Below are 23,176 nucleotides of genomic sequence, written 5' to 3'. Positions count from 1 at the left end.
GTTTCAACAATTAAGAAGTAGAATGAATATAAATGTGCACATATGATTGACATGGAAGCATTATAGTGCAGTAAACAGGTGAAAGTTATTAAATACTTCGTCGGGCACGTCATGGCTTTTCATATTTCCAAAACAACGTGGAAATAATTTTCATCTCGAGTAAATATACACGCATTTCGTTTCAGATCTTCCAAAATGTTTTATTGCTCTACGATTACGTCGTAATTTGATATATTCGTTTAAAAATATGAAATTATAAATAAAATACAATTCGTCGAATTAAAATGTAAACGATGAACGTACAAAATTTCAGTCTTACAATTTATCAACGATGCTATAAATACGATAGGGGTAAAATTATGCCCTGTAAAGGATTGTCGAGAAGGAAGGATAAATGTGAAGCCATTACAGTATTTTATAGTAAACACAAATACAAATAGAGTAACTCTTTATATAAATAATACAATTTAATATATTAGCGTGTGTGTAATAACTTATGTTTCTGTGAATTTTTTTGTCGTAGACGAGAGATTTATAAAGATTTTTGTCTCTTCAGATTTTTTAATCTTACTAAAATAAAGAAACATACATACGTATATCAGTTTATTGAATTTTTTTTTTTTATAATAACATTGTAACGCGCCGCAGATTTTGTTATAGAGGTAGGTGTATGGATAATACGATTGATAACTTAGACAACTGGGGTGTTAACTTGAGAATGTGGAAGTTGGACGGAATTATGCGAGGCGGGCAGAGATAGTAAATGTCCGCGTTCCATTTCATTGACCTCTTGTTGTTCTGCTCCTCTTATAGATCCAGTCGAGCGTGCAAGGCTATTGCGTTGTCTGCACATGTATGGTGTTTCTCCAGGCGAAGGAGTCTCACGACCCTGCGGAACAATACAAATTAATTAGAAACCTATTTACATTAGTGGTTTTGTCATTCGACCAGTGCTTCTTATAAAAATGACAAGATTGATTTTATTTAGACTTTGCGCAGCTCCTATTGCAATCATTTCTTATGAAATTATTTTTATTGTATCAATAATCGTAAAATAAAAGATCTGGAACCGGTCATTTTGACCGATATATTCCCAGTCAGCCAGGCCTGCCTCGAGCAGACATCGAGCACGGTGTTTTGAAATGAGTTAAAGGTTCTACATATGGTAAAAGATATTGTACAAGGAACAACGAGAAAATTAAGCGAAGGAATGGAGAAAATGAAACGAAAGTACAAGATGTGGGGATTTAGGAAGATGGAGCAGATATCAAGAGTGTGGTATAGTCAATTATACAAACGACCGATATTCATGTGTCGTGTACAATCAACCTCTGTAGTCTGGGGTTAAATATGTTACCTATCATCGTACTCGAATCTGAACTAATGGCTTCTAAGCATTGCCCAAGGCATTTAGAACAGGGAGAACGGAAGCTTGTCTCTTTCTTCGAGGCATGCTGCGGAAGGGAGATGGTCTGGATTAAATTATTATGAAAGAACGTGTATTATAATTAGACTGTGAATCTTTACGCAAAATAAACATGTTCTGCATTGATTGTGGGAAGCTTTGTTACATTGATGATCATCCGCAGTCTAATTATAATTGAGAACGCGTACCTGTTTAGAAGGACCACAGCATGTTGCATGATTGCAAGGTTTGTCAGTTTTTGGACAGTCTAGAACACAATCCTCTGTCGGTGTTTCCTTAATTTCACTATTAGATTGATACTGGAATGTTAAAAGTATTTTTAGTTAATTGGCGATGATAGTTTAGTTTATGATTTTACTTGGTAGTTTCACAAAATTCCGTACGAGATCAATTAGAAACAGAAATATTATTCTACTTACGTCAATAAATTCTGGCTGTATCGTAGTAGAGTGTATGCCCTCGTTGTGAAAAAATTCTTTAACTTGCTCCGCAATTTTCATATACTCTGATAAATTTCTGCACCTGATGTGCGCTGAAGCGATTATCCGGTCGCCAGCTAATTGCCACACGTGAAACTCGTGTACAGCCAAAACACCGTCAACATTTTCGAGTAAACGTTGTTGTATAGCGTCAACCTGCAGTAACAAATTCAAATAGATTTTCATTGTATTCGTATCAAGAATAGAGTCGATTACATCATAAAAGTCGATTACTTTGAAACTGTTCAAGCTACAAAACAGTTTTTAAATGGAAATTAAATGGCGCAAGGAAACAAACTTTTCGTAGAATCTAATTCTTGCTTAAATGCTTAATATAAGGATATTATTTAACATGGTCCTCGCATCTATAGAAATCTAGATTGAATTTATGATAAGGAGATATTACAATTTTTCTTCTGAAATTCCAACGGGTTGCTTACTTTAAATCACTCTAAAACGTATCGCGTAGTTGACATAATGTTACCTGAATATGTGTCGGTACAGTTTGCAAAAGAATCAAGGCAGATTCTTGCAGCAACGGCCACACTGACCGCAGGATGAGAATAACTAACAACAGCGAAAGAGCTGGATCAATGTAAAATCTGTAAATAATAAAAATCTTATATAAACACTTCGCGAAATGACATTCGCAAGCTACATAATACAGATAGAACAATCATTTTGAAGAAAAAAAAAAAGATTGTAATACATATACAGAGTGCCCGAAAAATATGGGGTATCCTGGGACATGCGTAATTGTCATGCAAATACAAATCAGAAATTCTTTTACCATTTTCAAAGTCGAAGCTCTGTTTCTGAAATATTAAAGGTTGAAAAATGAAAGTTGGACTCTTTTCTATTATAATAATTTAGATACCAGTCGACCAAGACAAGTCATAAAACTTATATACATATAATATAAATTTTATGCCGTGTATACTACCGTCCATAAGTATTTGGACACTTCTGTATTTGCACTACTGTTTAGAATATTTCCTATTAACGATTAGAATATAATTATATTAGAAAAATAACACAGTGTATTACAATGCGATCTCAAGTGTAATTTTTTAACCGCAACCACCAATCCTCAAATTATCTAGCAATCGGAAATTAGATTAACACTTTTCGCTTAATCGCTCGAGTTGCAGTTAAAGAATTCTGCAACAATTCACATAGAATATAATAAAAATAAAATATAAAACGCCCACAGCTTAAAAACCTTTCCGTTCTCTTATCCAATTTTAGTTATTGCATTATTCTGATATTTTACGTCATCTTAATATATGCATCTTATTAATATAATATGTACGAAACTAGAAACTCTTGATTAGATTTCGCTAACTGTCCAAATACTTATGGACGTGCACATACTATTAAGAAATAGAGGTTAGAACTCCCTATGCGAACCCCACCTCCATCTTTTCTAATTTATTGTTTCTCCTTCTTTTATTATAACAATACTATGCATACATGTTCATGCAAGAAAGGTCGTCTAACTGTCAACTAGAGTTTACAGACAGGTGGATTATTGCAAAATATACGACTCGGCCTTTACACGTTTACACGGAAAACTGACTAAGGCAGAAGATGACATGATTCGCAAGAATCGTTCGTCTTTCCAAATAAACAAAGATCACATAAACAGAATTGTTGAGACCGCTGTTTCTCGTTCAGAATGTGTTGAGAATTGAACGAGTGCTGTGAGAAATGGTTAAAGAATCAGTGTGTCAAGGGACTATTTCTTTCTTATGAACATCTGCATAGTGCTGAGTGCATCGTAAAAATATTTCCCTTGCGCTGATAATTGCACGGAATCGACAGGAAACGTGCATTTTATTTGTTCTTTATAAGTTTACTTGAAATGTATACGAATGCTCGAATAGTTTTCCGACTATGATTGAACAGTTGCGGGTTATTTTAAGCAGACCGAGTATCGTTTATAATTATAGCGATTCTTTAAACGTCTTTATGAAAAACCAAACTCGAATGAATTTTAACAGTTGGTGAGTTATGCTTACATGATACCTGTCATTCAAAATAATGCGATAATCCAAACTGATGCATCGAGATATCGGTATATCTCAAAAGAGAAAATCGAGATTACAGTTTCTTATGTTACCAAATTCAATATTCGTAAAGTATTTAAGTTTATAACAAAAATTGAGATTACCTGTACTCCCATTTTGTCAACCAAACAATTAAAGCAGATACGATTACAATAACAGATCCTAAGGCATCGGAAAGTACATGAAGAAATACACCACGCATATTCATTTGACTGGCGTCATGCGTATGACCGTGATGTGTCCTTTTCACCTGAGGTGTTGATGGTCTGTAAGTTTCGTCATTTTCGTTGTCGTCTGTTCCGACGAAAGAGCTAAGCCTGTTATGACTTCGAGATATACCGTGTGAATGTGCATGCGAATGGCCATGTTCTGTAACAAAATCAAAGTAAAATATTCTTCGTAACTTGACGCGATAACAAATTACGTTCGATAACGTTTGAACTCGTTTTCTGTGGCACAGGGCACAGTGTTGTGATTAGACTGGGGATCTCATCCTCAATCAATTGATTTCATCCCTTAACGACTGTTGTTACATTAACACTAGGTTTTCGAAGGTCTAGAAATAACTATTTCACATTATTTCATGAACATAAAAAGCATGTGTCTATCCAAATTTTTGGTCATTTTTTTCCAATTGTATATAGCCCAAGAAATAAATTTGGTACATAATTCCAAGAATTTTAAAGAAGGAGGAGGTAAACTCATTTTTTTTAAAAATAGCATCATATTTCATAGATCATCGCACACATTTATCCAAGATCATACTAAATCATACGCAGCTAAAAACGTGACCATCATGCTTCGCGGAAGTTGCATGTTTATTACATTATGACTTCCGAGAAAGGAATGAATGGTATCTAAATTAACATTTAACGATACAGGCATACAGAATGAATTGAGCGTACAATGAGGAAAAATCGTTTCGGTTCGAGACTGTATGCTGAAAGAAGCGTTGTGAGAATTCAACAAGTAATGCTAGAGATATCTTTGTACTGATCGTCCATCAGGAGATGGCAGTGTGCAACTTGTAGGGGGACCAGGTGATATCCCTACAAACAAAAAATAGCGTGCGAAAATCAAATTCCACCTTTTGCAAATGAAATTCCACCTTTTACAAATCAACTTCACCCTTTTGCACATCAACTTCAACCTTTTACAGGTTTTGCAAATCACATTCCATCTTTTGCAAATCAAACTCAACCTTTTGCAAATCAATTTGTCCGTTTGGCAAATCAAACTAACCTTATGCAAGTCAATTTCAACCTTTCACAAGTTTTGCACTCCGAATCCACCCTTTTGCAAATCAATGTGGAATTGATTTGCTATAGGTTGAAATTGATTTGCTATAGGTTGAAATTGATTTGCAGAAGGTTGAAATTGATTTGCAAAAGGGTGAAATTGACTTACGAAGGGGTGAAATTGACTTACGAAGGGGTGAAATTGAATTGCAAAAGGGTCACTTTGATTTTTGCATGCTATTTCTTGTTTGTAGGGATATATCACCTGGTCGCTACAAGTTCCTCACTGCCATCTCATCTGATGGACGATCAGTACATTGATTCACAAGTTATGAACGTTTTGGTGTCGCACAGTGACCTAGCATGATCTGGGAAGAGACTGAATAGGATGAGAATGTAACAATCTCTATTTACTTACCATGAAATAAACACAGTCCAATAACATTCACTAGTAACCCAAGTGCACCGACTGCTACAAGTAATTTAGGTTCATGTATTTCTTCTATTTCAATAAATCTCTTACATGCTTCGACGGTAATACTAAAACACAATGCGACTAAAAAGACAGCATTTACCAAAGCACCTAAAACTTCGGCTCTGGCCCAACCGAATGTATTTTTAGACCATTTCTTTGGCGACATCTGCAACATACACAATGCAAAAAATTTATATGATTTGATTCTGAAAAATGAATGTATAACAAGTGTATTTGTGTATATTTTGTAACTCGTAGAAGATATGAAGGAACATCAAGATTAATCAAATAAATGGCTTACCTTTACGGAAAGAAATGCAACGACCAATGCTGCTACATCCGACAGCATGTGAAAACTGTCAGCAATTAAAGCCATCGAGTTAGTTACATAACCTACTACTATTTCTACTAAGAAAAATAGAGCAGTGAGCCACAGCATTGTCAAAAGGCGACACTTTTTCCCTGTGTAGCGTCCCATAGTGCTTGTTTGTACCTAAAAAATAATTGTAACGGTAAGGAAACAGTACAATTGATATGCATAAACAAAATACAGTACAGGGTAGCCATCTGCGAGTCCCGCCAGGCCCCTTACCCACTCTTCTCACTAACACTGAAGAGTGGGGGAAGCAAAGGCGGGCCCCGCAGCACAGCTGGGCGAGGGGTGGAAGGGTAAGGGGCCTCGCAGGGGCCCCAACCCTGGTTGAGAGGTGTTTGGCGAAAGATAAATTCTTTCCGAAATGTTTTTCTCAATTTTATAAAGAGCAAACAATTTTCTGTTTCATGAATTGCTGAATCATTGAACGTATTCCTCACTAGAGATTGCCGATTCAATAATATTTTTATTTTCTCCCAGTCAAATTAATTTGTTAAAAGCACAGCAATGATTTTGTAGCAGTACACAATCTGATGGGAGAGTAGGTATGTTGGAGATGAATTAATAAATTTATTCTCTTACATCCTTAACTCATGAAGGAGATTGTTAATGAATTTTAATTATTATTAATGAGAGATTATTAATGATTAATTAATTATTGAAGGAGACCCTAAGGCTCAAGACAACGCGAAAATTAGGAATGGCAACATTGTGACTGCAGCTTTGTTTTCAATAAAAATACATTTCAACATCGGTCACTGTCACTGTATTTATGTACAATAGAATGTGAGAATATGTTTATTATCGGGCTGCTACTTTGTTGGTTGATCCGTCATTTCTTATCAAATAGGAGACATGACGCGACCAGAGTCGCCAGATTAAGACTTGTATCCCTACTCTACATTCCCCTTCCACGACGCTATGTCACAATGTCACGTGACTAAACGTCACTAAACCGACCGTGCACTAAAAGAGATGAAAATGTTTTAGCTTATAAAAATGACAAGGTTCTATTTATATATTTAGATCATATAAATCATGTAAATATGTAAATCATGTAATCATGTAAATATTAGTAATATTGTAATAATGCAAATATCAGTAATATTGTAATAATGCAAATATTAGTAATATTGTAATAATGTAAATATTAGCAATTTTGTAATAATGCAAATATTAGTAATATTGCAATAATGTAAATATTAGCAATATTGTAATAATGTAATAATTAGTAATATTGTAATAATGCAAATATTAGTAATATTGTAATAATGCAAATATTAGTAATATTGTAATAATGCAAATATTAGTAATATTGTAATAATGTAAATATTGGTAATATTGTAATAATGCAAATATTAGTAATAATGTAATAATTAGTAATATTTTAATAATGCAAATATTAGTAATATTGTAATAATGTAAATATTAGTAATATTTGTTCAATGAGAATTTCATATCGACACTGGACATGTGTGGTTCAAAAGTCGTAGCAAACTGTCGCTAAATTCTTCGATCCAGAGCACTGTGCGTCGTCGTTCGCGCGATTGTTCGAATCGTCGCGACGGTATTGCGACGATTGACACATTGAAAGCGGAAATGTCGGCAGTAATCTCAGCTGCGTGACTTATAAACTGTGGGAGCTGGTCGGATTTTCCCACTGCACATGAGAAACCAATGCGAAAGGTGGCCACACGCAAAATATTAAGGTTAACGATGTTAGTTTTCATTATAGCAGTATAGATAAATAGAAAACTGCCATTGTAAAATAGGCTCTGTTTTCCAGAAAAGAAATTCTTATATTTCAGGCAAGTTTGTAAAATCAGGTGTCCCATACACCAACATTTACCTTGCGCACTCGTGGAGTTCATTCCGATAGGGTAAATGTACCTATTACTGCGGGTGTACGTTTTCCTGCGGTATTTTTCCCGATGGGATTATAAAATCTATTTATAAATATTTTCACAATTATTATTATAAAATATTTTTATGAGCGATTCTCCTTTCGGTTCTCCTCGAAAGATTGATTAGGGTGAATGTACCTATTACTGCGGGTGTACCTTTTACTGCGGTATTTTTCCCGAAGGGATTAAAATCTATTTATATATTTTTTTATAATTATTATTATAAAATATTTTTATGAGCGATTCTCCTTTCGGTTCTCCTCGAAAAGATTAATTAGGGTAAATGTACCTATTACTGCGGGTGTACCTTTTGCCGCGGCATTTTTCTGATTAAAATAAGACCAAACACTATTTCATATGTATGCACTATTATTAGAGGAATGAAAGCGGCCTTCTTTTTATACATATTATGAAAGGGTGCGTATCAAGGTGAATGCAACGGTGTACCACACAATGACCTTCAGCTCCATTACCTTCTTGAGAGAAATATCGCAGAAGAGGAAGACAGATCACAATGATTCAATTGATTAAATTAACGGTTATTAAAACAAAATAATAACAATAATGTTCTAATTGTCAATGAAAACAAAACTAATGTTTTACCTGAGGCCTAAGGTATAATACTCTATTCGTAAAGTGTATCGAGATGACCCTGCACGTGGATTTAGCGCTTGCTGATAACAATCGTGTTAGATAGCCTTGTACGGACAATTTCTTACAAGGAGAGAAACTTTAAGCGCCAAGCACTGCGTGTATGTCGGAAACTATGTGTCCTAGCGATAAGACCATTCTATACAAAATTAAAGCTGACAAAATATGCCATAAGATTGACTCTATTCAGTTTTTCGCTATCTCGCATAGTTTCCGATATATCCGCGCTCAAAGTTCACTATTTTCATTATTTGGCTAGCTAACTCTTCAGCACAATTAGTGAACTTTGAGAGCGGATATCTCGGAAACTGTGCGAGATAGCGAAAAACTGAATGGAGTCAATCTTGTGGCTCATTTTGTCAGCTTCAATTTTGTATAGAGTGGTCTTATCGCTAGGGAGCATAGTTTCCGAGATATAAGCGGAAAATCGGAAAAGGGGACTTTTAGTACGTTTACCTCGTTACTAGTCCAAACAAAGACCCAAAGTTAAATCTCGGAAACTATGCGAGATAGCGAAAAACTGAATGGGGTCAATCTTGTGGCTCGTTTTGTCAGCTTTAATTTGGTATAGAGTGGTCTTATCGCTAGGACGCATAGTTTCCGAGATATAAGACTTTTGATATGTTTAGCTCCTAACTAGCCCAAACAAAGACCCAAAGTTAAAAATTGTGTTCCATTTCCCTCTACAACTTTTCGTTGACTGGACTAGTTATGGCCAATAGAATTTGTTTACCTCTGTAACCATGGTAAAGTGGCTTACGTTCGTAGAGCACGCGAAATAAAAATATTTTTCATCAAATTCTCATCAATATTCAGAATATTGACGATACGTCAATCTGTTCTAATACTGACAATATATGTACGACAATGTTGCAAACCTTGAAATATTGACAATATCTGTATATTGATTGATTGATTGATTGGTTGTCTGCCTGCCTGCTTCTTAAAAGATGCCGTTCGAGTTACCCCGCGGGACTGCAATCGAGTTCAATTCTATTATCATTTGTAGCTGTAGTTGTAGTGTTTCCAGAGACTTACGATACATTTATACCGCGTACACGCACTTTAGCAACGCTGTTGATTATCTCGAGAAGTATCGATGATACACAAGGCTTTTTAGATCGATATTAATTGGTACGGAGAGGCATACTTATCCCTGAAGAGGAGTTTCTTAATTATGGAGATAAAACAAACCGGGTTTCTCCGATAGAATTTCATATACTTTAACAGTTGAGAATTTTTAATTTAATTTAACTGTTGACAATTTTTAACTGTGGACAATTTTTAATTTAATTTAACTGTTGACTATTTTTAACTGTGGACAATTTTTAATTTAATTTAACTGTTGACAATTTTTAATTTAATTTAACTGCTGACATTTTTTAATTTAATTTAACTGTTGACAATTTTTAATTTAATTTAACTGCTGACAATTTCTAAATATTTTGCATTAAAATTGTAAACATTGTTTATTTTTTAATAATCGATTCCATTAGAAATTATTCAATAAATTTCTTTAATCGAGCACGTATTATAAAAATAGTGAAACATCGAAATAAATTCAGTCTTGTGATTTTTATAAAACTTTAGTTAGTGTTAAAAAATGAAATTTCAAATTAAGTTCGGTTTAGAAATGATTAAAATTTTCTATCTTCCACCGTTCTAACGCTACGATTTACGACACCGCCTATAATTATTATCTTTGAAATTCATGAAGGAAAAACAGTAGAAAGATATGCAAATCGTGGCGGTCAATAATTAGAGCACGCAAATAAGCAAGTGACACAAAGAATTAGCAGTAACACTCGGTAAATAAGGAGCGGAAGTGAAACCGCGCGCGTCTGAACTAATTAGTGAATAAATACTTTGCTTATTTACTTCATAATGTTATCCCTCTATGTCAGTATTGAATAAGTTTTCTTTCTTTTTATTAACCAACTAATCTTTCCACTTATTTCAAGATTTTCTTGTAAGGAGATAAATCAAGTGCATCTCTTAAAATATTTGCAACATTCTGAGTCACAAGCAGTGACGTGAAATGTGATTTGAACATCCTTGCTGACTTATCTCAAGGCTGACAGCATTCCTAATGTCAGCAAAAAATGAATCGAACCTTATATTTTCATCTTTACGAGTGTTGTTATTATTTTTACTACGGTTATAAATTAAACGGATTTTTTACATGACTTTATTTACGTTTCTAAAATTGTTGTAAAAGGGAAACCAATTGGAAAAAGGTCACAGGACAATATTAGAAAATTCAGATTGAAAAAATTTAACGATAATGACATTATGAAGGTTTAAAATTTAAATGTTTAGCATAAAACTTGCCAGTGTTTCACAAAAAAATGTGTACTTTCGTTTTTAAAATTTATTAACCAGAAAATGGCAGAAATGGCAGTTTTCGTACATTACAAAGTTGATGAATTGGTAATTACTTCTAAATAAGTACTTGATGTACCTCTTAACAATTAATTTAGATTTGATTTGTTGTACAAAAGCTTACTTAACCCTTTGCACTAAAAAAACTTTCGATAGAAATGAGATAGAGCGATGATTATTTTTCAAATTGAAGCTGAAACATTGCAAAATGTTGGAAAAATAGAGAGTTTGTGGTACCGACGTTTTTTTAACCTTGATAAAAATCGTTAAACCTGCACAATTTTTAAAAAATTGTTGTTTTTCCAATACCTGTACTTCATTTCGCGTAGATTTTTTCACGCTGATTTCAAATCTGGTCTCAAAATTTTTCTACGACCCCAGGATATTGCAAAATCGATTTCTTGGAATTCTACATGTCTACCGAATTTTCTCAAGGTTAAAAAACGTTCTTACCATAATCTCCCTATTTTTCCCATATCCTGCAAAGTTTCAGCTTTAATTTTAAAAAAATTTCATCGCTATACCTCATTTCTATCGAAAGTTCTTCGATTTTGAATCGAGTTTCGACCAAATTGCCCGCTGTGCGGCGCCACAGTGGGACAAACCGATGGATTCTGTGTCAAAATCAAAAGACTTTCGATAGAAACGAGATAGAGCGATGATTATTTTTCAAATTGAAGCTGAAACATTGCAGAGCGTCGGAAAAATAGAGAGTTTATGGTACCAACGTTTTTTAACCTTGAAAAAAATCGTTGAACCTGCACAATTTCAAGAAAATTATTGTTTATCCAATATCACGCGCCAAAAAATTGTTTTTTTGACATGGAAAGCTCCATATTGTTCCGAAAGGGGTAAAGAGGGGTTGCAAGGTCTGCTCTGACCGAAGTATGCCTGGCGGTAGACGCGAAACCTCAAATTATTGTGATACGTGTCCCGACAAACCGAGGATGCATCTTCGAGATTGTTTTGTAAAATATCAAACAAAAACTAATTACAGAGAGTGATATTTAACAGATTTTGTTTTGTAAAACGTAGAAATAAATAAATTATTGAAATTTTAAAGTATGTACCCGTAAAACATGCCTAATATAGCCAAAATCGTCTCAAATTGCTAGTTCGCACGAGCGAAAAAGTCCTCAAGTGCAAAGGGTCAAATCTCAGTGAATAACAAGTTAAAAAGAACTTTGAATAATCCTCTATAAAGTCAAACAATATTCGTATGAAAACTTCTCGCTGGATTTTAAACAGCTAGCGTAACAATATGTATTTAAGTAGAACATACTGTAAACATGCGTGCATAGATACTCGCAAGATTGAGCATAAATATACCGGCAACATCGTATTTATTCAATGAAGGAAAGACAAACAATTTTATCGTTAACCAAGTTTGCCATGCAGCACTCCAGCAAATAATATCTCGCTGGATGAAAGCATAAACAGTATTTGTACCATTTTATAGATAAAAATGATCTAGAACCATTAATAATGGGTTCTTTTACACTGTGCTAACATTATAGTTTCTAAAGTTGAATGTGAAAAGTCTCTGTCGTTACAATGAGTCAGTTTAATTGCTCCCAACACACGAATTCATTGTTCTTGTAATAGTTTATATGATGAGTTTGTTTCTGTGAATAATGATGCCTACTTTTCCATCTGAAATTACAATGTGCATCACTGCTAATAAACAGTGTAAATAAAATGGGGATCGAATGTAACCTAGCAACGAAAACAATGAAAGTAAATATTAATGGAAGAATTTTGCGAATATAATAAATCGATCCATACACGAAATTTTATCAAGTTCAACGTATACATCGTTTGATGCTTGTTAAATATACGATATCAATATATTTATTTATGTTCCAATCGAATGATTCATTGTCCGTTACACATGTAAATTATTTCATGATTTTGTTCTCGATCTGTTTATTTTACAACTACGATTTTTCTATTATATGTGAATTCAATCTTGCGAGTAACTACGAAAATGGAAAATTAGAAAGCGTGTTTAAAAACAAGAATTAAACTATGGACGAACAAATACTTTGGTGAAAAAAGGATTTCGAATCGCATTATCTTAGTGAAGCTGAATTTGGCAGAATAATTGAAAAGAATTATTTGAAATTCGAAAATACCAAAAGATTTCTGGCTGGTTTATAAATCGTGTGTGCAGGTTATTTAATTTTGATTAAATAGAGAGTATCGTAAACAAAAGAAACTAATCTGATTACTTACGTTTGCAGTAAAATATTATAGTTCTTCGAATAATATATCAAAATTCCGTTAAATGGCACAAATATAAACTGTTTATAAACATGTTACAAAGTACTGATGTGTATCCACGAGTAGCGTCAATAATATAGAATGACATTAGATCTTTTTGAACACTTCAAAACACAAACGTTTTTAATTCACTACCGATGAACCACGTGGTAAAAATAAAATGCACTGAAACCTATACAATTAAATAATACAATGCGATGGAAATGTTACACTGCATTTCGTTAATGATAGCATTGGTAAAACAATAACAAAGGTAGATGATCAAACACCATCACATTTCTTTTTTTAAACTACCAACGAGTCACTCTAACGATACATTATGTTCTGAAATTGACTAGCAACGACAAAATGAGTTCTCACTCCCTCTCTAACCTAAATCCATAAACTGTGCATAGAAAGGCAAAACTGTTACACAGCTTTTTTACGCGCATATTTTTAAACCAACGATATATTTTCAGCTCTATAACGATATTTATTTTGTAAAAGATGTGCGCCTATTCAATCTACAGTTACATGAGATTATTATTAAAAGTAATCGTTCTAAACTTTATTGTAATAAAGACGTTGATAATATGAAATCTATATATTTATTTCCTCACAACTTACTTTATATAGTAAGAACAATGCTTATATATATTGTGAAAAGATATATTATGTTTGTATCACGGTTTTGTCGTTCCTTACAATTCTTTATATGCAACAAGTCTGCACCATTTTTCCAAATGTTTACGAAATAACGCATAAATTATACCTGTATACCTCGCTTTTATATCGTTATCGACTTGTGGGCAACAGATACTCCGTTATCTTGGAACATTGCGTCCTATAACTCCTATACTGGTATTGGGTTGGCAAATAAGTTCGTTCGGTTTTTGTGATTTATTCCAATGTGAAAAACCGAACGAACTTATTTGCCAACCCAATATTTCGGTTCCTGACACGTTAGGAGCGCTGTGAAACGAGCCGCTCTTATGGGACCATCGCTTTCACCTCTATCTAATCCTCTTTGCTCTACAGCAGACTCAAATCTGCTCAAATCTCTTTTGACAACAGTGATAAGTGATGTGGATAATCAACTAATCAGTGAATGAAACATTTTAACGAGTGAAATAACGCCTTACATTAATAAATAGCATGTGAATTAAAATATAGAAACAGTAATATAAAATTTAGTAAAATTGTTACTCGGAGAATCTAAATAAAATGAATTTGATCGTTGCATTGAAGTTTTACATTTCACGAATGACAGAAGAAAGTGGACCTGGCATGAAAGTTCTTTTGATGGACAAACAAACGGTAAATAATTTAGTAAACATTATTTCTATAAAATGTAGTCTGTGAATTTTAGCTTTTAAATATTAAAGTCGAATTCTTTCGTGTTATATATAATCATTTATAATATTTAATGCAAAAGGTGAGTTTTCGAATATTTCATAGTTTTATATCATTTAATCGATGATCGATAATTCATGAAAATGTGTAACATTTATTACAGACAAGTATAGTAAGTTTGTTATACAGCAAATGGGAAATCTTTATGAAGGAAGTTTATCTATTCGAGAGGATAGATACAAACGGTCGAAACGAAGGATTAAAACATTTGAAATGTATAGTGTTTATAAGACCAACAAAAGAAAATATCGAATTATTATGTAACGAATTAAGATGTCCTAAGTATGGAACATATTATGTTTGTAAGTAATATTCAGCCAACACGCTCATTTTCATACTGCACACATATATACGCTTTCACTTATCCTATATTACACATCCTCCCGTGATTACCCGAAGTGTCTAAGTGTCGAAGCTTTGAATCTTCGAAGGATTCGAAGGAACGAAGGGAACTTTGAAGTGTCGAAGCTTTGAAGCTTCGAAGGATTCGAAGGAATGCAGGGAACTTCGAAGCATCGAAGCTTTGAGGCTTTGAAGGATTCGAAGGAACAAAGGGAACTTTGAAGTGTCAAAGTGGCAACCAATAATATTCTTGAATTTACTTATTTGTTGTAACGTAAAGTATGAAAAGTCCTTTAAAATGATTAATAACACAGTTACAGCTGTCGCTTCCATCTCTTGCTGTACTTTATTATACATAATTCGCTATCAATTCTTACAGATTTTAGTAACATTATTGCGAAAGCCGATATTAAGCTTCTGGCTGAAAACGACGAACAAGAAGTGGTGAAAGAAGTACACGAATACTACGCAGATTATTTAGCGATCAGTCCACATTTATTTTCTCTTGGAATCACTGGCTGTTCACAAGGTAATTTTCTATCTAAAATTGTACAATATTGTATAAGATGGAGTGTTACCGCATAACAAGTTTGTCTCAATGGAAAATCTACAGGTTTACTATGGAATCCGGTACACTTGCATCGAACAATCTTAGGCATAATTTCCGTCTTACTATCAATTAAAAAGTGTCCTTACATACGCTACCAAAGCAGCTCGGAAATGGCGAAAAGACTAGCGGAGAAAGTACGAGAAGTTCTGAGTAAAGAATCGAATTCATTTCTCTTCAGACAAGACACAAGCCCGGTTCTACTTATATTGGATAGAAGGGATGATCCTGTTACACCGTTATTAAATCAATGGACGTATCAAGCAATGGTTCACGAATTGCTAACTATTAACAACAACCGTGTTAATCTATCGCACGTCAAGGGTATTTCGAAAGAATTGAAGGAAGTCGTTCTTAGCGCGGAACACGATGAATTTTATGCGACTGTAAATAGATATTCTCAAATACATAGTGTTAAAAGTTCGTACATAGTTTCATGACAGTTTTAAATAATGCTTAACGATCTCTAACAGAATTTGTATCACAATTTCGGCGAAATCGGACAAACGATAAAAGAACTCATGGACGAATTTCAAAAGAAAGTTAAGAAACACCAAAAAGTGGAAAGCATAAACGACATGAAAACCTTTCTAGAAACTTATCCGCTGTTTAAAAAACTGTCTGGTACAGTGTCGAAGCATGTGACGGTAGTTGGCGAACTTTCGTCGCTGGTGGAACGTCATCATTTACTGCAAGTATCAGAGTTGGAACAAGAACTTAGTTGTCAAAATGATCATTCGATGCACGTATGTAGCAATGTTCTGTTCTATAATTTCTTCGATATAATATTCTACATTTCTGGACTTTGTTGCAGCTTCAAAAGATTCGAGAGCTTATCAATAGCAAACAAATTCGAGAAATTGATATGACGAGACTGGTGATGCTGTATGCATTACATTATGAGAAACACACGAGTAATAACGTTGGTGGATTAATCAGTTTGCTAAACAACAAAGGAGTAGCAGAGAAGAACGTTAATGTACAGTCAAACTCTTGTTTTCTAACAAAAGCATTGTAGATTTGTATAACAACTTCAAAACGATGTTTTAGCTCGTGCGCAACATTTTAGAATACAGTGGTATCAATACAAGGCGGAACAACTTATTCGACCGAGAATCCGTAGCCAAGATCACGAAAAAATTGTTTAAAGGCTTAAGCGGCATAGACAACATATATACTCAGCACACTCCACTGTTGCATGAAACATTGGAGGATTTGATAAAAGGAAAGCTAAGCCCACAGTCGTTTCCATATCTTGGGGACACTATAATATCGAAAAGGTAAACGTATACTGTTGTAAAATAACATACACAACGTAAACATTTGTATAAAATTATTAATTGAACGATTATTTTTCCAGACCGCAAGACATAATTGTTTTTATGATTGGCGGAACGACGTACGAAGAAAGTTTGACCGTATATAATTTAAATAAACAAAACCCGGCAGTAAAGATTGTTTTAGGTGGTACGAATGTGCATAATTCACAGACCTTCTTGGAAGAAGTGCAATGTGCTACATCTGGCATTTTATCGAAGTACAAAAATAATAATAACTAAGAGTAATATATATGTATATATTAATATATGAATTTGTGCAAATTTATAATTACGAATATAATCAATATATTATAAATTATTCTTTTGTAAGATCTAATGTACTGTTAAGAGAAATAAGAAGATACAACAGTAATTCAAGGTACACTTCACAGTGCTTTTTGTAATTTTTGTTCCTCGTATATTCTGTAGAAACTTCTATAAATTAATCTTCTACGATGCACTAATATAAAAAATATATATTTATTAATAAATACTGTTATAAACTGCACTAAAATTATTTTACAACTTTAATCGTATGTCAAGAGATACAACTATTTATTAAAAAGTATTTTAATGTGTAAAGAGAACATTAACTGCCAACTTACATAAGTGCTTACTTTAAATATAAAAATATAAAAATATATTAAATGTAGAGAGTTTCGTTAAACAATTTTCGGTTCAATACCTATCTCCTCGTATAACTCAGTTTTACTACCAGGATAGTTCTCCAATATGCAGTCTATAATTTCGGTACATAAGCGTTTTCGTTTAGCGTACTCGCGCGAATACTCGTTCAACGCTTTCTCTGCTTTCCTTCTAGATTCAGTCAAATCTTCAGTGCTACTCGCCCCCATCAGTTCGTCTATTTTGTTCGTGAGTACCATAACATTCTTTTTCAACTCGTATTTCGTTTTTCTAGCTTCTTCGATTGTGATGCTAGATTTTATAGATATCAATAAGGCTTCTTGAACTTTAATCTCTTTCTCCAATTGCTGATGTTTGTTTTCAACTTCGTTGGCGTGTGCCTGTAATTCTTTATCTATTCTCATCAACTCGTGCACGTCTAAATTCGAATCCTGAACTAGACAATAAACCTTTTGTTTCCCGTAGACCTGATACAAAAATTGGTGATTTATGTTCCTTTCTGTCTGCAAAATGTTTCGTGATATGCAAAAATAAGTTGATAGTGTGAAATTGTTTCATTTATTGTTGTAACGTTTTATATTCCACCAAAATATGTCTTTGTGCATTAAAGGGGTGGACTCATTTCTCGATAATGCAAAGATGGAGTTTATCAGTAGTCAAAAACGCTAGATAGAAGATCGATCAGGCTGCGATCGCCCTCAAAAGTCCTATTTTTGAGTGAGAAATTTTTGTGAGAAAGCGGATTGTAAAACAAGTCCATTCCTGGGCTGCGGAGCTGAAATGAATTATTATCAATCTCATTTTATTCTATAGTAGGGCTGTTACTTCCCTGAAGCTTCGACTCTTCAAAGATTCGAAGGATTCGAAGGAACGAAGGGAATTTCGAAGTCCACAAAGTTTCGAAGTCTTCGAATCGTACGAAGTTGTAACTTAATCAATCTTTTAGCTGTGACGATGAATCTTTCCGTAATGTAGGAGTGTCTGTAACTGTATCAAATATAACTTAGCAACGAAATGTCAAAGTTCAAAGCTTCGACACTCTGTTTCTTGTAATCCTCTAATAATTTACTACAGAGGTTCGAATTTCGAAGCTTCAAAACTTCGATTTTCATCACCTTCGAAGTTTCTGAAATCGTAGCTCTGAAATACGAAGCTTCGAAGCTTCAAAATCTTCGATCTTCGAAGGAAAGTAACAGTCCTATTCTATAGTATCGTAGCTCCGAAATACGAAGCTTCAGAGTCTTCGATCTTCGAAGCAAAGTAACAGCCCTATTCTATAGTATATGCATCTCAAACAACATACGTACAAAGGAAGTTCATTTTCCATTATCAACTTATTTCTACCGATCCGTTTTCAAATGATATGTATTTACAAATGATTGTCTTACCTTTTCAAATATTTTTCCTTCGGCCACTAATTTGTCTACAGCTTTTTGTACAGAAGTTTTGCCATATTCATTGTGTAGATTACACACTATGTCATTGATACTGTAAGGCCTGTTCTGCACTTTCATAAATTTATATACTATGTCTGTCATTGTAACATCTACTGCTTCATCTAAAGAATTTAAAGAAACAAATTAGTGATTATTAAACTTTCCATTTGGAACAATAATATAAAGTACTGACGAAGTGGATATTTTCTCTTTGTTAGCGACTTTCAAACTTTTTCATACACTTTTTGAATAAAATCGATCCATATAAATAAAGATGTAAATGTTCGTTTGTCCAAAATCTTAAATCTCCGAAAGTTCTTCACCGATTGCCTTGAAATTTTGACACACGTTGCGTTCGAATACGCGCGTGTTTTTATGCAACGCGTGGCCGGGACAATTTTGATTCTCTATGTCATGTATACTTTACAGAAACATCGATCTTTGTGATAGTTTCTAAAAGAAATTTTGTATTCTTCAGAATTTAATTTTGGAATTGTTTTGTTTACAACATACACGTCATACGATAGTTTGTTTACGACATGTTTTTTGACGTACCGGTTGAAAATCGCTCACGTATATTAATTTCAAGCGTTTCTAAATAGAATTGTTATTCAATTCTTTGATATTTTGTTTTGCAACTTTCTATTACTTACCGACAATATTCAAGAACACTTATTTTTAACGAAAATAAAATGAAAACAATGTACACACAGAGACGAAATAAGTGTTTACAGTTTACATCACAGACGAGGTATAAGTATATAGATGATATAGACCAATCACCAAATAAATTTTTTTGTTTCACGTTTAGCGGGCTCTAGACTCTAGAGTCTGAACCACCCTCTTGACCTTCTTGTCAACCGCATAGTTCGTGACAGAGACGCAAAAAAATATACGACACAAAGCAATTCCGTGTTTCATCATTCGATAGAAATCAAAAGATTGTTTGCCATAATATTTAAAATATTAATTCTGTATTCAAGCGAGCTATTTATTTTTTACTGATTTAAACTTATTCGTGAATCGTGCTGCTTTCTCGCGATAATTTACTCTTGTGTCGCGACGATCATTTGTATTTGAATTCGTGTCGTTCTATAGAAATCGAGTTAGTTTAATTTCCGTTCAAATTAAGATTGATTTTCTGTTCAAATTGAATTGTTTATGTATTAGTAATTCTAATTGTATTGAATTGTATTGAATTTTCTTGCTCTTTCTGTTACAGATTCCGCGGGAAAAGAATCGATCGAAAAATCATATAGACAGTCAAGATCGATACCACGATGCTTTCGATAATCGAAAGCGAAACAGGTGTCATGGCGCACTTTCTTCAAGCAGGAGAGGACGTGAGCGTGAGTACGATTTTATAATTCCAATTATACTGCGATATTGAACATCTTTCTTGATACCATCGATGTACAATTAATAAATATTCAATTTGAATTATTTATTTCCTATTAATTCGGATTTATTCTTGTGTCGCGGCGATCATAATTGCTTTCAATTCTTGTCGTGCGATAGAAATCATGTCTGTTTAATTTCCGTTCATAATTAATATTGATTGCTATACAAATTGAATTGTTTATTTATTATTAATTCTGATTGTACTGAATTGTATTGAATTCTTAATTGTAATTAATAAATTTGCTCTTTCTGTTACAGATTCCGCGGGAAAAGAAACGATCTAAAAATCATATAGATAGCTAAGATCGATTCTATTCGACAATCGAAGATCGAGACACCCCAAATAGACCACGTACGTCCCTAAAACGTACGCAGAATGGACGTAGGACGTTTGGACCAGGGGGTGTAAGCTGAAATGGAAATAGTTGGTCCAGTATATGTAGTTCGACCCTAGTACTGAGGTGGCGTTGGTGTCGCTGCAGTTTTTGCGATACATATACCAAAATTTTCAATGCTTTTATAAGATCGTCGGTGGGCCAATCAGCTAAAGAGTTGGACTACCAAGCGGTAGACCGAGGTTCGAATCCTGTTGGGGTAAACAGTTTTTTTTACAACCGTCTACCGCTTTATATCTATATATACTGCCATTAGTTCGGCCCTACTACTGAGGTGGCGCTGAAATACTGGCCACTTCTTTAACACGGCAGCTTGCACCCCCTGGTTTGGACGTGAACTGGACCTGAAACGTACGTTTTAGGGACGTACGTGGCTACTTGGGAAGGAAGGAAGGATATTGGAAGGCGGTTGAGTTCGAGTTTGTGGCGAGTTTCGGAGTTTATCCGCCACAATCCAAACGAAACACGTCCCATTGTATATAATCACCATTTATTATCTTGCACTACAATTTTCATGATTTAGGAAAGCTCATCTCATACACACTCACACGAACGCGTATATATAATGAAATACTTCTATCGTAACACAAGTGACCCGCGCGATCGCGTGTATCGAATAAATATGCATCTGACTACCGAATAAAGATCGATCAAATAGTTCGACAGTGATCGAATTCGCGACACCTGTTCTCTGTACAAAGCTCCTGCGGCGCACTACCGTGAAAAGGAAAGAATGAAATAATATCTGGATAACGCAGAGAGAGAGAGAGAGCTACTATGTATTATCTACTGAATGAAGAGGGGGGGGGGGGGTTGCACTTGTGACGCGCGGCCAGAGCCGCGGGAGCATTCCCAAGTAGCCATGTGTAGCCACGTTCGTCCCTAAAACGTACGCAGAATGGACGTAGGACGTTTGTACGTGAACTGGACCTGAAACGTACGTTTTAGGGACGTACGTGGCTACTTGGGTTCAGAACTTTGAAAAAGGCCGTCCGGAAAATGTGTTCCGAAACACCGAGGACACTATACTTTTTAAGTCCCGCATCAGTTCGAGGTTTCTTTTCTCGGTGAACTGAATGCTTGCTGAGTGCACGCCGATATTTTCTGTCTGTCGGTTCCGTGGTCGACAGAAGCCACGCGACGTCCTAATTAATTGGGAATCGGTTACGCCCTCTGTTGATCAAGCGGAGCAAAGTGTCTTCAAGGACGCGCAGCAGCGTTTTTTCACAGATTGCAAATGGCACAGCCATGTTCTCAGCCTGTCAATCAGCTCAGCGCAATCTGACCCTACGTCCGTGCATTCATCGTCCTCTGGTTCTGAAAAGAAGCCATAATGTTCGGTGAATTTTCAATAAAATCAACCCAAGTAGCCACGTGTGGCCACGTACGTCCCTAAAACGTACGCAGAATGGACGTTGGACGTTTGGACGTGAACTGGACCTGAAACGTACGTTTTAGGGACGTACGTGGCTACTTGGGCTTTAACTATTTTTTGCTGTTCCATTAATTTAAGGAGTGTACGTTTAAACGTAATTTGTTACATTTAACTTTTATATAAGCATTTACTAATTTCTGACTTTCCTTTAGTGTTTTATTTATATTTTAATTTTTTCTGCTTTTGCGAAATAGTTATTTGTTAACATTGTTCACTTGTACCGATAAATATTCGTTTCAATGACAATGTATTTCCCTGTTTAATTCGAAAGCAATTGTAACAGCATTTCTTAAGTTTCTCAAGAAACGTTTTCATGTGTACTTATTTTTCGTGTGTTCTTGCCCCAAGTAGCCACAAGTAGCCACGTACGTCCCTAAAACGTACGCAGAATGGACGTTGGACGTTTGGACGTGAACCGTACGTTTTAGGGACGTACGTGGCTACTTGAGTGTGTTTCTCCGTTTCCTGGGACATTTTTACATTTTTGGTATTGTGTACTGGTATGTGTATATATTTTTACTGGTAAAATCAAAAGAGCAAAAGTGTTTAATGCACCTTTATTTCTTGATTTTGGTAGATAGGACGTTGTTCAGTTGTTCATTATTTATTAATTGCGTTTGTTATCGAACACCAGGTATAGTAAGAAGTAAGAATAACCAAGAAGCATAATTTAAGTTTGTCGTCATCATACAGGAAAAATAATACAAGAAAAAGGGATATCGAAGAGATGAAGAATATACAACGTGTAATTAATGGTCCCGTTTAAAAAGATTTGCAAGTCAAATATACCCTTTTGCAAATCAATTTCACCCTTTTGCAAATCAAATTCAACCTACTGCAAATTTTTTGTAAAAGAAACGGAATTAAATGTAAATTAATTGTTAAGAAGTTCAAAATGTAATTTATTGCAAAGGTGTCCATCAA

The 23,176-nt window shown here is 34.5% G+C and overlaps 4 protein-coding genes across 8 annotated transcripts in view; 1 reads left to right on the top strand and 3 right to left on the bottom strand.

The window, feature by feature from the left end:
* Positions 1-174: 174 nt before the first annotated feature.
* Positions 175-13,671, bottom strand: Znt63c (solute carrier family 30 member 1). Its single transcript, XM_076442113.1, has 8 exons — positions 13,233-13,671; positions 5,989-6,180; positions 5,631-5,853; positions 4,079-4,343; positions 2,390-2,507; positions 1,846-2,061; positions 1,615-1,725; positions 175-889 (listed from the first exon to the last, which is right to left on the bottom strand). The coding sequence occupies exons 2-8, from the start codon at positions 6,163-6,165 to the stop codon at positions 692-694; spliced, it is 1,308 nt and encodes a 435-aa protein (XP_076298228.1). The 5' UTR covers positions 6,166-6,180; positions 13,233-13,671; the 3' UTR covers positions 175-691.
* A 527-nt stretch (positions 13,672-14,198) lies between these two features.
* Positions 14,199-17,324, top strand: Vps45 (vacuolar protein sorting 45). The gene is made up of 8 exons (XM_076442106.1): positions 14,199-14,576; positions 14,776-14,974; positions 15,394-15,543; positions 15,628-16,007; positions 16,095-16,367; positions 16,436-16,600; positions 16,672-16,901; positions 16,982-17,324. The coding sequence occupies exons 1-8, from the start codon at positions 14,484-14,486 to the stop codon at positions 17,178-17,180; spliced, it is 1,689 nt and encodes a 562-aa protein (XP_076298221.1). The 5' UTR covers positions 14,199-14,483; the 3' UTR covers positions 17,181-17,324.
* A 154-nt stretch (positions 17,325-17,478) lies between these two features.
* Positions 17,479-20,205, bottom strand: LOC143217627 (homologous-pairing protein 2 homolog). Of its 2 annotated transcripts, none has more exons than XM_076442116.1 (3): positions 19,675-20,205; positions 18,974-19,143; positions 17,479-18,052 (listed from the first exon to the last, which is right to left on the bottom strand). In XM_076442116.1, the coding sequence occupies exons 2-3, from the start codon at positions 19,121-19,123 to the stop codon at positions 17,603-17,605; spliced, it is 600 nt and encodes a 199-aa protein (XP_076298231.1). In that variant the 5' UTR covers positions 19,124-19,143; positions 19,675-20,205; the 3' UTR covers positions 17,479-17,602. The 2 variants fall into 2 exon arrangements, with proteins under 2 accessions (XP_076298231.1, XP_076298232.1); XM_076442117.1 differs by lacking the exon at positions 19,675-20,205 and adding an exon at positions 19,215-19,654.
* A 1,085-nt stretch (positions 20,206-21,290) lies between these two features.
* Positions 21,291-23,176, bottom strand: part of Sona (sol narae metalloprotease) — a 63,958-nt gene continuing 62,072 nt past the window's right edge. For all 4 annotated transcript variants that reach the window (XM_076442099.1, XM_076442097.1, XM_076442100.1 and 1 more), the window contains one exon: positions 21,291-22,134. In XM_076442099.1, the coding sequence (XP_076298214.1) occupies positions 21,998-22,134 (137 nt within the window). In that variant the 3' untranslated portion in view covers positions 21,291-21,997. The remainder of the gene's footprint in view (positions 22,135-23,176) is intronic.

This window comes from Lasioglossum baleicum, chromosome 17, assembly GCF_051020765.1.
Source record: "Lasioglossum baleicum chromosome 17, iyLasBale1, whole genome shotgun sequence".
NCBI lineage: Eukaryota > Metazoa > Arthropoda > Insecta > Hymenoptera > Halictidae > Lasioglossum > Lasioglossum baleicum.
Note: the sequence above shows the minus strand (reverse complement) of the source record. Positions and strands in the feature narration are given on the sequence as shown.